Genomic DNA, 18774 nt, shown 5'->3' with positions numbered 1-18774 from the left:
GGAGGCTGAGGTGGGTGGATCACTTGAGGTCAGGAGTTCGAGACCAGCCTAGCCAACATGGTGAAACCCCATCTCTACTAAAAATACAAAAATGAGCTGGGCGTGGTGGTGGGCGCCTATAATCCCAGGTACTTGGGAGGCTGAGGCAGGAGAATCGCTTGAACCCGGAAGTCGGAGGCTGCAGTGAGCCAAGATCGCTCCACTGCACTCCAGCCTAGGCGACAGCGAGATTCCATCTCAAAAATAAATAAATAAATAAATAAATAAATAAATAAATAAATAAATATAAATAAAATAAATTCAGTGCCTTGGGAGAGCTTAGGGAAAGGAAATTTCATGAAACTACCACAAGAGGGCGGCACTTTATACTCCTTTTGTGAGTGAGAAAATTCTCATAAAATTTAAAAGGCTTTCTAGCAATTCCTGGGCTCTTTTCTCAAAAGTGGAAAGAAACCCTACAATATTCTTTGGCAGTGAGTTACATGTATATGCAGCATTTCTTTATAAAGACACAGGAGAATGAAAAGTACCTTGGGAAGGTGGTTTAGCCCAGCATTCCTTGTCTTTTTTTGGCAGTGATGACCTGGCAGCTTCTGAAGCCTGGCCGTTGATTAGGATTATAGAGCACAAGATGCTGTTGTGTTTATCCCCTGAGCCCAAGGATGTTAGATCTTATCCATGCCTGTGATGATATCTGTTATTTACTGAGTACTTAGCATAATGCTTGGCACATTACAGTCTTACTTCCATCAACTTGTTGAATCTTCACAGACAAATTTGGAGGTTGGTTTTATATGGCCCATTTTCCAGACGCGGTTCAGTGATAGAGTTATCTGTATGCTCTATATACCACATCTACCCCAACTATGACTTTGGGCCTTTCTTCATGTTTTTCAAACTAATACTATATTGAAAGATAAAGTATCTGGCGCAACACTGCAGACAGTTGTCTTTAATAGCAATCCTCACACTCTATAAACAAACCTGCTTAGAATATTTGATGGTACTCACACACCTGGTGATTTTGCCATTGAAAATTATACTTCAGTTTTTATTCCCTAGGAATCAAAAGGGATAAAGTTCCTATCTTATTTTTGTTTTTGAGACAGGGTCCCTCACTCTGTCACCCAGGCTGTAGTGCAGTGGTGTGGTCTCGGCTCACTGCAACCTCTGACTCCTGGGCTCAAGCGATCCTTTCCATCTCAGCCTTCCGAGTAGTTGGAACTACAGGCATGCACTGGCTAATTTTTGTATTTTTTGTAGAAATGGGGTATCACCATTTTGCCCAGGCTGGTCTCGAACTCCTGGGCTCAAGCGATCCACCTGCCTCAGCCTCTAAAATGCTAGGATTACAGGCATGAGCCACCATGCCTGGCCTCTATCCTTAGTTTTAAAGGCATCTCTTGGGAATAGCTTATAGGATTTTAAAATCTCCATCAGATAGTCTTTGCCTTCTATCTAGAAGTTTAGTCCATTTGCATTTATTTTGATTCCTGATATATTTTGGTTTATTTCTTTCATCTTATGTGCTTTATATTTTATTTGTTGTGCTATTTTTGTTTATTTGCCTTTTTTCTTCCTGTTTTGGAGGCACTATCAACCTAATGCCACTTTTTTTTTTTCTTTTCTGAGATGGGGTTTTGCTCTTGTTGCCCAGACTGGAGTGCAGTGGCACAATCTCGGCTCACCACAACCTCCGCCTCCCGGGTTCAAGCGATTCTCCTGCCTCAGCCTCTCGAGTGGCTGGGATTACAGGCATGAGCCACCATGCCCAGCTGATTTTTGAATTTTTGGTAGATACGGGGTTTCACCATGTTGGACAGGATGGTCTCGGCCTCTTGACCTTGTGATCCACCCGTCTTGGCCTTCCAGAGTGCTGGGATTACAGGTGTGAGCTATCACGCCTGGCCTGAAAGTCTTGAAAAAAATAAATTAAAATTTTCGTTTGAGTTTTTTGGAACATACAGATACAGTTGACCCTTGAACAACATGGGTTTGAACTTCACAGATCCACTTATATGTGATTTTCTTCCATCTCTGCCACCCCTAAGACAGCAAGACCAACCCCTTTTCTTCCTCCTCCTCCTCCTCAGCCTACTCAGCATGAAGATGACAAGGATGAAGACTTACGATGATCCACTTTTGCTTAATGAATATTAAATATATTTTCTCCTCTTCATGATCTTAATAACATTTTTTCCTAGCTAGCTTATTCTATTGCAAGAATACAGTATTAATACATGTAACATATAAAATTTGTGTTAACTGACTTTATGTTTTCAGTAAAACTTCCATTCAACAGCAGACTACCATTAGTTAACTTCTGGGGAAGTCAAAAGCTATACATGGGTTTTTGACTGCAGGGGGGTCAGCACTCCTGGACCCAGTGTTGTTCAAGGGTCAACTGTAGCATATGAATTTAGAGCCTCTCTGTGAGAGCTGCCTTGTGGCTAGAACTTCTCAATGGAGACTTTTTCTCCTCTACTTTCTGCCAAGGTCAAGAGAAATACATGTCTCTTTCTGCATGGCGGGTTTATTTTTTATTGTCCATTATTGAGCATGAGGAACTTGGTGCTCCAGCTTTGGGTGGGTCTCTACCCACCCACTTCAGAGCACGTCTGAAGTGACTTTACTGAGCTGAGCGTTACCAGCATAGTGAGTGCTATTGGTAACCTGCCCAGATCACCTTACTGGCTGGTGCATCAGCCCCTCCCCTTAGTTTCAGTGAGTGTGCAAATCAGTGGGAGACCAGGTATCCCCTTTGATCTTCTTCATCTAAAGTGTCTTCCTACTTACGTGATTCTGTGTACTATGGAGCTCTTAGGAAATAGAAATGGAAGTTGAGGTTATTAGAAGTGAAAGGATCAGCCTACAAAAATAGCTTCCAACAGATAAAATCCAGCATCTGCTCCATTTCTCTCCAGTTAGGAATGCGCAGCCAAACTAGGGTAATATCAGCAGGACACCAGTTATATTTCTCTGGATAAATGGTTAATTTTCTTCTTTCTTTTTTTTCTTTTCTTTTCAGACGGAGTCTCGCTCTGTCACCCAAGCTGGAGTACAGTGGTACAATCTCGGCTCACTGCAACCTCCGCCTCCCGGGTTCAAGCGATTCTCCTGCCTCAGCCTCCCAAGTAGCTGGGATTACAGAAGTGCACCACCACACCTGGTTAATTTTTGTATTTTTAGTAGAGACGAGGTTTCACCATGTTGGCCAGGCTGGTCTCAAACTTCTGACCTCAAGTGATCCACCCACCTCGGCCTCCCAAAGTGCTGGGATTACAGGCATGAGCCACCACGCCTGGCCAGAGTTGTCTTGATAGAGGTCTTGTAATTATTTGAATTAGAAAATTTTCTGTTAAAATATGTCCACAAATTCTTTGGTAACCCTCCCTTCAAGAAGTGAAGCCTAAATCCCTTCCCTTCCAGTGTGAGCTAGACTTAGTGACTCAGTTCTATGAGTAAAAGTGGTGGAACTGATAGTGTGACTTCTGAGACTGGGTCATAATAGGCATTGTGGCTTCCTCCTTGCTCTCCCTCTCAGATCACTTGCTCTGGGGGAAACCAGCAGCCATGTTGTGAGGACACCCAAGCAGCTCTATGGAGAGGCCTACATGGAGAGTAACCAAGGTCCCCTATCAATAGCCAGCAAGGAACAGAAGCCTCCTGCCAACAGTCACGTGTGAGCCACGTTGAGAGCAGATCTTTCAGTCCCAGTCAGACCTTCCAATAATTGTAGCCCTAGCTGAGAATTTGACTGAAATATCCGGAACCACATCTGCCTAGTTAAGCCACTCCCAAATTTATAACCCACAGAACAGAAACTACATACAATAATACATAATTGTTTATTGTTTTAGGCTGTTATGTTTTGGGAATAATTTGTTATGCAGCATTAGATGACACATACATTCTGTCACATAAAATTACACTTCATCAGATCAGGATGGTTTGTTTGTGTTTGTGGTGGGTATTTATGTGTATTAGTAACCAGTGGAGGCCTGACAGTAATCACTAGGGGACCAATGGCTCAGGCAGGCAGAGTGTTCCCTGCCTCAGGGCCTGGCATTCTGATGCAGAAGGCCAGGTGTTGGTGTGGTGGCCATCTTTGGATGGAGAGATTGGTGTGAAATAATTTATCCTGTTTCTCCTGGTCACATGTCCCTATTATTCCATTGCAGTTTGTATATGTGAAGTTTTGGTGCTGGATTGAGAAGGGAAAGGATTTGGGAGGGATGTTAGAAATTATTTTAATTGTACAGCTTATGAAATTGCTGTAAAAATCTTTGTCTCTCTGCCAGGGCTTTGCTGACTTTCTGAGTCTGGGGGATTCTCCTGAGAACCCCTGGGGACCTGGTTGGGTGGTGGCTGTAACAGTTGATGAGGTTAAGGTGGCTGACTCTCTTTAGAACACTCAGAGACATGGGTGAGAGGGTCTCTGGGGCCCTCTGAGGCCTCACTGCTTACCTGGGTCTGGGAGCACAGAGTGGAGGAAAGGAAGGAGCTGTCTGCAAGATAGCTGGGCTGTTGCAGAGTCCTGGACTGTGACTCCCACCCTACCTGCCCTTGCCATCAAGGCCTTCTTAATGGTCTGGCCCCTGGCTTCTTCCCCCTAAGAAATATTCTGCATAGAACCATGATATGACACTAAGTGAACATAGAATCCCCAGAGACAACGCTCTGCATTGTACCTTTTGCAAAACTCTTCAGAGAAACCATCTTCAAGGTCTTTTGTACAATAATCATGTTATCAAATTCCTTTTAGAATTTGGTGCATGAAAAAGATTTTTCTGCCCTGGGTAAGGCAGGTTTCCTTCCAAGATAAGAGGCACTGGGCAACTCACTTGCTCCTGTGATTCACTGTTTTCACTCCCTGTTTTGTGCTCCATGGTGTAAGCTTCCCTTGGGCTGGGTACTGGGGTATCATCAGTCTTCCCACCAATCCCCACTCTCCATGACTGGTCTTTGGTCCATTTACCTTTATTTTCATTCACTTTCATTTATTTATTTGTAGAGACAAGGGTCTTGCTATGTTGCTCAGGCTCATCTTAAACCCCTGGCCTCCCACTTCAGCCTCTTGAAGTGTTGGGATTACAGGTGTGAGCCACCACTCCTGGCCAGACTTGTTGTTGTTGTTGTTAAGACAGCGTCTCACTCTGTTGCCCAGACTGGAGTGCAGTGACATGATCTTAGCTAACTGCAACCTCTGCCTCCTGGGCTCAAGTGATCCTTCTGCCTCAGCCTCCCAAGTAGCTGGGATTACAGGTGCATACCACCATGCCTAGCTAATTTTTTTGTAGGGATGGGGTTTCGCCACATTGCCCGGGCTGGTCTTGAACTCCTGGGCTCAAGCGATCCACCCACCTTGGTCTCCCAAAGTGCTGGGACTACAGGTGTGAGCCACTGTGCCTGGCCTGGACCTTTCATTTAAACCAGCTCACTTCCTCTGGATTGAGAAATGTAGACCCTTCTCCATCCCCCTCCTGGTTAGGGAAGCTGGCAGAAACCCGTGTCCTAAACTGTGTCCCATGGAAAAAGTCTATGAGGGTGGTCATGGCCCTTCCCCAACTCCCAAAATTGGGAGGCAAGGTCGACCACTGTGAGCGTGGGGTTCAGAGCTGTCTGAACCAAGATATTTGGGAGGGCAGTTAGTGCAGAGATGGCTCCAGCTTCCCTAAAGGACAGGTGAAGCCACTGTCTTCCTCCTTTGGTAGCTGACAAGGACCTGAAGGAATCAAAGTTCATGCATTCCAAGAGAGGAGACAGAGCATGTATGTGAGAGGAAAGAGGGGAGAGAACCTTAGTTTGGTATGTGTGAAACTGGAGTACTTGAGGATCAACCCTAGGGTCGAGGCTTCCTGGAGTCCTAGCCGTCAGTGAGGAGGTCTCTGAGCACTCTTTCCAGAGGCTGACCTCCACGGATGAGTCTGAGATGGGGCATGGCCAGAATCTGGTCCGATTCCAGGGGGCCGAGATATAGGAAGGTGTCCAGAGGCAGGCAGTGTGGTCCTGCTGGCAGAATTGGAGGTCCCAGGGCCCTGCGCCTTCTTGTCCATGGCCTGGCTTTGGCTGGCAGAGGGAGGAGTGGTCTCTGGAAAACGAACCAAGACAGGAAAGAGGAAGTGGGAGATTTTGTACAGGTTGAATTGGAGCTCTCTGGAGCCGCCCTGCGGTGTGTGTAGGTTTTAGTCCTATTTGGTGATGTGAGAGCTGTCAGATTGCACTCAGCTGTCTCGGGGTCACCTTGGCCTGGCTTTTGCATAAACACATCTGTTGGAGGAGTATGGTCTTCTGGCTAGAGAACTTGATTTTGAACCTGGCCTTAGGCTAGACTCTCTGATCCCGGGTTTTCTAGAGTACAAAATTGGGACAAGAATAACGGCAGCCTCGCAGGGTGACTGCCGGGGTCAAAAGTGATGATGGAAGGGAAGGGGCTGTGGGAATTGTTTGGAATCAGATCTACTTTCCAATCCTTCATTAACTTGTTTCCTTCCCCTCCTCTAACTCCAAGTTAGGGAAAATGACTGCTCTTTACTAAACCCAGTCCCTCTTGTTCTGGGACACAGAAATGGGCTCTGGTTCCCTTGTGGATGAGTGTGGCCTGTGCTGGAGTTCCAGGCTTTGATGGGACCACATCCAGGTGTGTCCCCTAAGCTCTTCCCCTTGCACTAGCTTGATGCAGGCAGAGCCCCAAGATGGAAGGAGCCAGGGTCCCCATATCAGCACTTGTGGCTATCAGGTGAAAACACCCAGTTTGGACTTTGTGTTGAGTGAGAAATGAACTTTTATGGTGTCTGAGCTACTAGCCATTTTGGGCCTCTTTGTTGCAGCAGCTAGTATCATTTTATTATAGCTAATACTTAATAATAAAAAATGAATAAAATTCCAGTTACTAAGAAATTGGAATGCTTGTATAAAAAAAAAGTTCAGGCCGGGTGCAGTGGCTCATGCCTGTAATCCCAGCACTTTGGGAGGCCGTTTGAGGCGGATCACTTGAGGCTGATCATTTGAGGTCAGGAGTTTGAGACCAGCCTGGCCAACATGGAGAAATACCGTCTCTATTAAAAATACAAAAATTAGCCAGGCATGGTGGCAGGTGCCTGTAATAACAGCCACTCGGAAGACTGAGCAGGAGAATCACTTGAACCTGGGAGGCAGAGGTTGCGGTGATCAGAGATCGTGCCACTGCACTCCAGCCTGGGCGACAGAGTGCGACTCCATGTCAAAAAAATAAAGTTCAAATTCCTAAACTGTCAGTCATTCCTTATGCATCTCATTTACTTCTTACATCCAAGGCTAAAGTGTCTGCGTGCAGACACTGTTTAATTTTAAAACAGAGATGATCTCTGGAAAATGGGATCATCTCAGAGATGGTCTCTTTCAACTTGACCTTTCCTCACTCCTAATTTGAGGTGGTCTATGATCACTCCCCTTTGAAGCCCCAGGATATTTTCACTTGATCTTAGCCAAAAGGCCGAGGAGCAATAGCCCCAAGATACTTTTCCTGGGAACTTTTTATGTTGACTTTTCTCACTCTATTATTCTAGATATTCCAGTGCTTCTCTTTTCAGAGAATATAAACTATAGCACACGTTGCTTAAGGATGTGGATACATTCTGAGAAATGCATCATTAGGTGATTTTGTTGGTGTGTGACCATCATAGAATGTACTTACCCAACCCTCAATGGCATGGCCTCTTATACACATAGGCTATATGGTTCAGCCTATTGCTCCTAGAATATAAACCTGCACAACACTTACTGTACTGAATACTTTATAAACAGTTGGAACATAATGGTAAATATTTGTGTATCTAAACATAGAAAAGGTAGAGTATATGAAAGATGACAAATGGTAAACCTGTCTAGGGCACTGACCATGAGTGGAGCTTGCAGGACTGGAAGTTGCTCTGGGTGAGTCAGTGAGTGGGTGATGAGTGAATGTGAAAGCCTAGGACACCACTGTCACTACTGCAGACTTTATAAACACTGTGCACTTAGGTTACACTCAATTTACAAACATTTTTTCTAGGCCAGGCGCGGTGGCTCAGGCCTGTAATCCCAGCACTTTGGGAGGCTGAGGCGGGCGGATCACGAGGTCAGGAGTTCAAGAACGGCCTGGCCAACATGGTGAAACCCTGTCTCTACTAAAAGTACAAAAAATTAGCCAGGCATGGTGGTGGGCACCTGTAATCCCAGCTACTCAGGAGGCTGAGGCAGGAGAATCATTTGAACCCTGGAGGTGGAGGCTGCAGTGAGCCGAGATCACACCACTGCATTCCAGCCTGGGTGACAGAGTGAGACTCTGTCTCAAAAAAAAATTTTTTTTTCTTTCTTCAATAATAAACCTTAGCTTATTGTAACTTTTCTGCTTTATCTCTTTTATAATAACAGTTGGCTTAAAACACAAATACACTGACCACCTGTACAAAAATATTTTTTCTTTATATCCTTATTTGATAAGCTTTTTCTGTTTTTAAATTAAGAATTTTTTTCTTTTTACTTTTAAAATGTTTCTTGTTAAAAACTAAGATGCAACACACACATTAGCCTAGGTCTACAAAGGGTTGGGATCATCAATATCACTGTCTTCCACCTCCACATCTTGTCCCACTGGAAGGTCTTCAGGGGCAATAACACATGGAGCTGTCATCTCCTATGATAACAACACCTTCTTCTGGAATAGCTCCTGAAGGACCTGCCTGAGGCTGTTTTACAGTTAACTATTTTTTATATAAGTAGAAGGAATCTACTCTAAAATAATAGTAAAAAGTATAGTATAGTAAACACATAAGCCAGTAACATAATTATTATCATTATCAAGTATTCTGTGCCATATATAATTGTATGTGCTAGAGATTTTTTTTTTTTTGAGAGGGAGTCTTGCTCTGTTGCCCAGGCTGGAGTGCAGTGGTGCAATCTCAGCTCATTGCAAGCTCGGCTCACTGCAAGCTCCGCCTCCCGGGTTCACACCATTCTCCTGCCTCAGCCTCCCAAGCAGCTGGGACTACAGGCGCCCGCCACCACGCCCGGCTAATTTTTTGTATTTTTAGTAGAGATAGGGTTTCACCGTGTCAGCCAGGATGGTCTCAATCTCCTGACCTTGTGATCCGCCCGCCTCGGCCTCCCAAAGTGCTGGGATTGCAGGTGTGAGCCACCACGCCCGGCCTAGACTTTTATATAACTGGCAGCTCAGTAGGCTTGTTTACACCAGCTCACAACAAACACATGAGTAATGTTGTGTTGACAGTTATGTCACTTGGCAATAGGAATTATTCAGCTCCATTATAATCTTATGGGGCCACCATTGTAGATGCGATCCATGGTTGATCCAAATGTTATTAAGGGGTGCATGACGGCACTACTGCCAGCTGGTATTCATTGGCTCATTATCTGTGCCAGGAATTCTGGTAGGCACTTTACATGCATGATTTCATCTCATCTTCACCATCCCATGAGGCAGGTGCTATGATTGACCCCTATATTCACCTGCCCAACTTCATAAGCTAATAATTGTTAGGACTCTGATTTCAATCCCAGAACAGTCTGATTTTACGCTGTTTCATAGGCTCTTTACACCTTTCCATGTGGCCCTGTAAAACATAATCATTATGACAAAGAGCTTACCTTCCTTGGTGAGTTGGAGCTGGGTGGCATTTTTGGAGCTGCTTTTAGGTGTGTCCTCTGAATCTCTGGCTGTGGCTTTGCCTTTTACAGATTTGTGGCTCTTCTCAACTTCACGGAGCTGCAGGAAATAATGAACTGTTGGTCCTGGCCCAGGAAATGGGTGTTTGAGGCTCAGAGGTGTTGAGAGTGATTTTTTTTTTTTTTTTTTTTTGAGACAGAGTCTCACCCTGTTGCCCAGGCTGGAGTGCAGCGGCGTGAACTCGGCTCACTGCAATCTCTGCCTCCTGGGTTCAAGCCATTCTCCTGCCCTCAGCCTCTCGAGTAGCTGGGATTACAGATGTGTGCCATCACACCTGGCTAATTTTTGTATTTTTAGTAGAGACAGGGGTTCACCATGTTAGCCCAGCTGGTCTTCAACTCCTGACTTGAGGTGATCCACCGGCCTCGGCCTCACAAAGTGCTGGGATTACAGGCGTGAGCCACCATGCCCGGCCTGTTTTCAGTTCTTGGTGACTATCTTAAACTGCCTGTTACTGGTCCTCACAACTGATTGGAGAGGGCAGCCTGAGGCTCTCAGATTCACATAGCAATTGAAGGAACATGTGGCCAGAGGACAGCGATCTTTCCAATCCTCTATTTCAGTGGTTTTCTGTACCAGGGCAGGAGCCCAGTGAGATTAACAGAAGAAGGGGCTGGGCATGGTGGCTCACGCCTATAATCCCAGCACTTTGGGAGACCAAGGCAGGCGGATCACGAGGTCAAGATATGGTGACCATCCTGGCTCACATGTACTAAAAATACAAAAATTAGCTGGGTGTGGTGGCGCACGCCTGTAGTCCCAGCTACTTGGGAGGCTGAGGCAGGAGAATCACTTGAACCTGGGAGGTGGAGGTTGCAGTGAGCTGGGATCGTGCCACTGCACTCCAGCCTGGCGACAGAGCGAGACTCCATCTTCAAACAAACAAACAAACAAACAAAAAACCAGAAGAAGGTGTGGATGGGGGGACCAGTAGCAAGACAGATGAAATTCACTCCAGAAGAGGGACAGAGAAAGCAAGGACAGGGCTTAGGGAGGGTTCGGGTCTGAATTTTAGGGTGTGTGTGTGTGTAGACAGCAGTCAGAAGTAGGGTGTCAGCTGGGATGTTGAGAGAGGCTTCCCATGTGTGAAGGGGACTCAGGAGATCTTTTAGGCTAAAGGGCACAAGAAATACATGATTTTGACAACATTTCTTTTAGTATTTAAATATTCACTTTAACCTGTAGGAATTATTGTGGATACTGGCTTTTTCTGTATGAGCATTGGCTGAACTCACTGAATTTCTCCTGTTCTTCAGCAACCCCTTGAAATTTAAGTCATTATTGTCACAAATCACCAAATAGCCTCAATAGTATAAATGCATGCTGTTGAATCTCACAAGGCTACTTCCCATAATACAGATATTTTGGGATTTGGTTTAGAAGAAAGCCATTTAGATAACACAGCTGGGCTCACACAGCAAATTAGCAAAAACCAAAAACATGATCTCTGTTTACCCTCCAGGATGAAACTCCCAACAGACTCACCACTTGGATTTTCTTCCTCAGCTGGGCATTAGCTCGGGAAAGGCTTTTGGAAACTGAGTTCAGGTAGTAAATGGCCAAGCTGCAAGAGAAAAGCATGCCTCCTATGGTCCCGTGATCTTGGCAGATGATAGGAGCTGGGCGCCTTTCTTGGGGAATCAGGGCAGGATTCCTGGAATAGTTACTGAGGCTTTGGGTGGGTGTCCTACCATCTTCTTTTCTGTGTGGAGAAGGTCCTGGATGCCCCTGCATCCTCTCTATTTTATTATGCGTGGGCATAACTACATAGCTCTAGCACTGAGAGTGCTCAGTAAAGGTTGCCTGGAGGAATCATCCCTTTTCTGGGAAATCTGAGGTGGTCTGAGGTGGCAGGGTTTACTGACTGCAGAAGAAGCTGGTCATGTTTCCTGGGCACCTGCCCTGTGCCAAGCTCTGTGCCATGTGCACAATCCACCCCCACCCCACCCCATCTCATTGGCTTTGATGAAAATGCCATGAAGCAGAGAGTAGACGTCTATGTTTAAAGACCTGGATCCTGGGACTCAGTGAGGTTAAATAATTTGCCAAGGTCATCCCACCCATTAGTACTCTTTGCAGCCCACATTGGAAACCAACACTTTTTCTACAATTTTCAAGCCCTGAGAGGGGAGAGGTGGAGGTGTTAAGAGACCTGTTCTAAGTTTGCCGAAGAAGCACAATTGCAGATGCTCTGAAGCCTCCTGCTCAGAGTGCCCTAGCATGTCTGGCCCTGACCTTATGGGTTTTAGAGTCCAGCCCCCATTGGCTCACTAGGTGATCGGGTGTCCTTTGAGGCTGCAGCCCAGGCTTTCTTTTCACAGGACCTAAGGTCTGGGGTTATGACCTGGGCTGTACTACACAGGACACACAAAAGCCAGACTGCCACCTGGAGTGGATGCTTTGCCAGCCTATTATCTGCTAGCTTTTTATGTCCATCCTATTAGTAGTTTTTCTCCATGACTTTCAAGCTCAGCTGCTCCAGCTTTGGTCTCTGGAACCTTCCCCCTCAGGGCTAGGCCATCCATAGCTGCCTCAATAGAGCCTGTGAGCCCTCTCCAGTCAGAGAAGAGGAGCCCCATGGTCTTTGGGGCAGAGTGTAGGTCAGAGGCTGTCAAGTTAGCCTTCTGAAGCAAGGATTCAGAGATTCAGAGAACTATAGGTGAGGGGAGGAGAGAATAAAGGACAGGTGAAGAGACCAGTTTCTGTTATGTAAAGCATTACTCTGGGCCAGGCCTTCCTTGCCATTTACCTAATTAGCCCATTTTTTTAAGGGAGGAATCAGAGGTCAGAGGCCAGAGAGGTGACTTGTCTGGCTCAAGATCACATACCCAGCAAATGGTGGATAAAATGCTCATGGGTGGCTATGTATCTCCCAAGGTTGTTTCCAAATTTAGCATTTCTCCTTGGTGCCTTCAGGGTCAGGTTTGGTGTCTGGCTTTCAGAATTTCCCCAGGAGGGCACAAGGCAATCCAGGTTGTCACTATCATGTCATCCCTGTCATGCCAGCAGCAGAGGAAATTTGAAATCAAGGATATAAAACAACGTGCAAGTGTTTGCTGTTGGCAATGACGGTATTCAGGGCACAGAGCAGATCTTCAAGAATGGGTGTTACATGAACAGATGAACAAATGAAAGGATTCTACATTCACTCTGGCCCCCTTAGGGTCCTGGAATCTCTGTGAGTCTATGTTCATTTTGAGTAAGCTACCAGAGAGGGTGCTGGAGGAGAGGCGCCATTGCAGAGTGTGGAGCTCCAGTTCCCCTCCAGGCTGGCAGCCTTTGAGCAGCGGGCAGGAAACTGACCACAGCGTTGGGGGAGGCCGGCTTCATCAGACTATCCTGTAGCTGAAGAGAGCCCTGATGAGGAGCAGCCATTTCTTGAAATACTTTTTGGGAATTTCAAACCATAAACAGACAGAGACAAACAGATACATCTAAGGAACAACAAAGATGATAGTCAAAGAGGGAAGGTTTTAACAAAGTCTTTAAGCCCATCCAAGGCTAAAGTTCAATCCAGATGTCAGCAAAATTGGCAAAGACTTCTGAAAATCCTCTCTTCCTTAAAAGCAGTGAGAATGCCAGCAAAAATTGTCAGAATCAAATTTTTTCAGAACTCAAAATTAACCAAAGGTTTGCAGCAAATCTAGGGAGTGCCTTTTCAAGGAAAACAGCTAAATCCCAGTAAGAACAGTGAGTTTTGCAGCATCTAAGTTGCCTTATATCCCCTCCCCTACCCAGTTCTGTAGTAGGTTTGAAAAGCAACAGCACCAAATTTTGGTGAAAATCAGTAGCCTGGCAGTCACTGGAGGAGGTAGAATGGATTTGGAGCATCTTAAAATCCTCATACCCAGAGAACTGTCATTATTTGATTTATCCAGTGGTTGATGCTACTCACAAGGCTATCTTTATTTGACCTGGCTCAAAGCCCAATCAGTGTGAACTTTTTCTCTGAGATTGGCAAAAGCAATCAGAGGCAACTGTTGAACATCACGGCTGTGAAAATTGTTGCATAACAGTTGGGGCAAACAATAGGCCAACCAAAAAGCTTAAAAGGAGAACTGGGGAGTGAGATGTCCAATGGGGGCTTTAAAACACTTTGAAATATTCCTGGGAATCTATAGAAAACTGTGTGCGTGATGTGGAAGGCTCTGTGCCTGTCCAGGGCTGTTTATGTGTCCAAGAAAGACTTGAGAAGGCCCTGAGCTCTCACCTCTGGTAACCTTGAGTCTCTGAACAAGCAGTCAGTGACAGCTAAGGTAGAGTTGTAAACTGCCTGGTTGAATGTTGAAGGCATACCCCAATACATACACAGAGCCTCTTGGGAAATACTGGGAGTCTTACTGGTTCCAGACATGTAAGAAAATCTCTTTCCAGTCAGTAGGTGACTACTAAGCTAACTGAGCACAGACTTTAGTGGCCACACACAACAAAGAAAACAGACTTTACATAATTAGTTCAGAAAAGTTATTAAACAGCAATAACGGCAACAATTATAACAACAAACAGCAACAACAACAAACCCATGGAAGGGAGGCGAACCTGATTTCCATGGCTGCCATATAATACTATTTAAGATATCCAGTTTTCAACAAAAACTAGTAAGACATGGCTGGGTGCAGTGGCTCACGCCTGTAATCCCAGCACTTTGGGAGGCTGAGGCGGGTGAATCACAAAGTCAGGAGTTCGAGACCAGCCTGGCCAACATGGGGAAACCCCGTTTCTACTAAAAATACAAAAAATTAGCTGGGCATAGTGGCGGGCGCCTGTAATCCTAGCTACTCGGGAGGCTGGGGCAGGAGAATTGCTTGAGCCCAGGAGGTGGAGGTTGCAGTGAGCCAAGATCTCGCCACTGCATTCCAGCCTGGGCAACAGAGTGAGACTCTGTAAAAAAAACAAAAACAAAAACAACCCAAAAAATCTAGTAAGACATACAAAGAAAAAAGAAAGCCTGGCCCATACACAGGGGGAAAAGTAGTCAATAGAAACCATTCCTGAGGAAACCTTGATGCTGTATTTAAGAGACAAAGACTTTAAATCAGTTATGTTAAATATGATCAAAGAATATGATCAAAGAACTATACAAAACCATTTCTAAAGAACTGAAAGTATCAAAATGATGTCTCACCAAATAAAGAATATTGGCAAAAAGAAATAAATAACCAAATAGAAATTCTGGAGTTGAAATCTACAATAACTGAAATAATACATTTTCTGGAGGTGCTCAACATATCTGAGATGACAGAAGAAAGAACCAGCCTGGCCAACATAGTGAAACCCATCTCTACTAAAAACACACAAATTAGCTAGGTGTGGTGGCACATGCCGGTAATCCCAGCTACTCGACAGGCTGAGGCAGGAGAATCGCTGGAACCTGGGAGGTGGAGGCTGCAGTGAGCTGAGATCATGCCACTGCACTCTAGCCTGGGTGACAGAGTGAGACACCATCTCGAAAAAAAAAAAAAGAATCAATGAACTTGAAAATAGGTCAGTTGAGATTATCCAGTCTGAGGAACAGAAAGAAAAAAGAATGAGGTAAAATAACACAGCCTATGGGACAACAGCAAATGTATCAACACATGCCTAATGGGAATCTGAGGAGAGGAAAGACAGAAAGGGTCAGAAAGAATATTTGAATAAATAATGGCTATTTTTAATCAGATTTCATCCCCAAATATGATGAAAAAATATTAATTTACACAGGAAGCTCAACAAATTCCATGCAGGATAAACTCAAAGAGATCTATTCCTAGACATATCATAGCAAATTGAAAAAAAAACAGCCATAGTCAAAGAGAGAATCCGGAAAGAGAGAAACAAATAATCATATACAAGAAAGCCTCAGAAAGATTAACAGTCAATTGTTTTTTCATATAAACCATGGAGGCCAAATGGCAGTGGGATGACATATTTGAAAGATTGAAAGAGAAAGACTATCAACCAAAAATTCTAAATCCAGCAAAACCGTTCTTCAAGAATGAAGGAGAAATTAAGTCATTCCCAGATAAAAACCAAGAGAAGTAATCACTAGCAGACCTACTCTGTAAGAAATGCTAGAGCGAGCTCTTTAGGTTAAAACGAAAGGACACTAGAGAGTAACTTGAATCTACATGAAGAAATAAAGAGCACTAGTAAAGGTAACTACATGGGTTAATATAAAAGCTAGTATCAATGTAGTGTTTGTAGCTCTTTTTTCTCCTGTCTTATTTAGTTGGCATAAAATGTATAAAGGTGTAATTTGTATGGCAGAAACAACCTGAAGGAGAGTGGAGGGAATGGAGTTGTACAGGGACAAGGTTTTTGTATACTATTATAATTAAGTTGGTATTAATTCAAAGTAGTTTGTTATGAGATATTAATTATAATCTCCAGGGCAATCACTAAGAAAATAACTAAAACAAAATATAGTTAGAGAAATGACATGGGAACTAAAATTATGTACTAAAATATTTAACCCAAAAGAAAGCAGTAATAGAGGAATAAAATAACAAAAATACATAAGACATATAGAAAACAGACATAAATGCTAACTTATTGGTAATTAAATGTAAATGAATCAAACACTCCATATAAAAAGCACAGATTGACAGAATGGATGAACACTATGCTTCAGCTATATGCTGTTCCAAAGAAGCACACTATATTTTATTTCATTTATTTATTTAGAGAGAAGGTCTCAGTCTGTCACCCAGGCTGGAATGCAGTGGTACAAACATGGTTCACTGCAGCCTCAACCTTTTCAGTTCAAGCAATCCTCCACCTTTGTCGCCTCCCAAGTAGCTGGAACTACAGGCATGTGCCACCACACTCAGTTAATTTTTAAAGTTTTTGTAGAGATGGGTCTTGCCATGTTGCCCAGGCTGATATCAAACTCCTGGGCTCAAGCAATCTTCCTGCCTCAGCCTCCCAAAGTGCTGGTATTACCAGCATGAGCCACCACACCCAGCCAAAAAATGCACACTTCAGATTTTTAAGGTAAAAGTAGATTGAAAGTAAAAGGATGGGAAACACATTAAGACAAAAATTGTTAGAGACAAATAGGATTATTTTGTAATTGTAAAAGGGTCATTTCATCAAGAAAATGTAATAAGTAAAAACATATATGCACCTAACAACACAGCCTTAAAACATACGAAGCAAAAACAGAATTTAAGGGAGAGATAATGGACAATCCAATAATAATAGCTGGAAATTCAATGCTTTACTTTCAGTAATAGAAACAATTAGAAGGTCAACAAGAAAATAGTAGACTTGAACAACTCTAAAAGTTCTATCCAATGCAATCGACTCCTTTTCCTGAGCCTTGAATTTATCAAGGCTCAAGTTCAAGATTTATTGTCTTCTACAATCCTAATCCCTTCTTCTAAATATTTTTTGGACTTATTATTTGTCATTATTTTTAAGTCTTACTGATTAGGTGTTTTAAGTTCAGTGTCAAAGCATATTTGAAAGTGGTTCCTTATTGTCTGCATTAGGGATCAGCAAACTTTTTCTGCAGAGGGCCAGGCAATAAATATTTTAGTCTTTCTAGACAATACATTCCTTATCACCAACAAGTAAATTCTGTCCTTTTCTGTGAAAAACAGTCATAGATAATAAATAAATGAATGAGCATGAATGTGTTCCAATAAAACTTTATTTAACAAAATCAAGTGTGGTCTGGATTTAGCTTGCGGACTACAGTTTGATGACCCCTGGTCTACACCAAAGGAAAAAGATTCTGGCTTAGATAGCCATTATACAGGCTGTTTACTGCACAAAAGGCACCTGACTAAGGGGGTGACTGCTGGCTGAAATCTATCCATATTCTGTTTGTCAAATGTGCCCCTTGGCATGGGCCTACCTCTGTCTGAAGGAGTGGGCACCTTTAAAAAATTTGCACGAGGTACTATATGGGCTAGTGATGGCCCTAAATTCACCACCACCTTTTGAGGTCACTTTTTTTTTTTTTTTTTTTACTTCTGTAAGAAATCAATAATTAGAAAAGTTACTCCACTTTCCTAATTATTGATTTCTTATACCTATGTTACAATGACTTACATTCCCTGGTTGTTTTCTTCCTTATTTCATGAATATACTTATCTCAACCCTCCAAAAAAGCAGCACTGTGCTTAACTGAAAACATTAAAAGCACTCCCCACCCTGTAAATGCAGGAAAAATACAAAAATATATTTTATCACCAAATATTAATTAACTTGTTTTTCCCGTGGAAGTTACTAATTAATCCTACAGAGAAAAAAAGAGATCTAAGAATTAAATAAAATATAACATTTTCATTGTTTACAAATGAGAAAATGACCTGGAAGATTCAAGAACTTTGGTTGAGTAAATATGATAAACAATACACTCATAGGGTGACTGTATTAGCCTGTTTTCTTTTTTTTGAGATGGAGTCTCACTCTGTCGCCCAGGCTGGAGTGCAGTGGCGCGATCTCGGCTCACTGCAAGCTTCGCCTCCCGGGTTCACGCCATTCTCCTGCCTCAGCCTTCCGAGTAGCTGGGACTACAGGTGCCCGCCACCACGCCCGGCTAATTTTTTGTGTTTTTAGTAGAGACGGGGTTTCACCGTGTTAGCCAGGATGGTCTCGATCTCCTGACCTCAAGTGATCTGCCCGCCTCGGCCTCCCAAAGTGCTGGGATTACAGGCATGAGCCACTGTGCCCGGCCTTATTAGCCTGTTTTCATACTGCTATAAAGAACTACCCAAGACTGGGTAATTTATAAAGGAAAGAGATTTAACTGACTCACAGTTCAGCGTGGCTGGTGAGGCCTCAGGAAACTTACAGGTGGAAGGTGAAGGGGAAGCAAGGCACCTTCTTCACAAAGTGGCGGGAAGGAGAAGTGCCGAGCAAAGTGGGAAGAGCCCCTTATAAAAACCATCAGATCTCGTGAGAACTCACTATCACAAGAACAGCATGGGGGAACTGCCTCCATGAACCAATTACCTCCACTTGGCCCCGCCCTTGAAATGTGGGGATTATGGGGATTACAAGTCAAGATGAAATGTGGATGGGGGCACAAAGCCTAACTATATCAGTGACTGAATACAAAATTTATATATAGAAAATAA

At 43.8% G+C, this 18774-nt stretch overlaps 1 protein-coding gene across 1 annotated transcript in view; it reads right to left on the bottom strand.

Moving 5' to 3' along the window:
* Nucleotides 1–3831: 3831 nt before the first annotated feature.
* TMC2 (transmembrane channel like 2) overlaps nt 3832–18774 on the bottom strand; it is a 105987-nt gene continuing 91044 nt past the window's right edge. The window contains exons 17-19 of the mRNA XM_055373524.2: nt 11192–11270; nt 9628–9745; nt 3832–6091 (exon numbers count right to left, since the gene is read on the bottom strand). Of these exons, the coding sequence (XP_055229499.2) occupies nt 5874–6091; nt 9628–9745; nt 11192–11270 (415 nt within the window). The 3' untranslated portion in view covers nt 3832–5873. The remainder of the gene's footprint in view (nt 6092–9627; nt 9746–11191; nt 11271–18774) is intronic.

This window comes from Gorilla gorilla, chromosome 21 (assembly GCF_029281585.2).
Source record: "Gorilla gorilla gorilla isolate KB3781 chromosome 21, NHGRI_mGorGor1-v2.1_pri, whole genome shotgun sequence".
NCBI classification, from domain to species: domain Eukaryota; kingdom Metazoa; phylum Chordata; class Mammalia; order Primates; family Hominidae; genus Gorilla; species Gorilla gorilla.
This window is presented reverse-complemented; position numbering and strand designations above follow the sequence as displayed.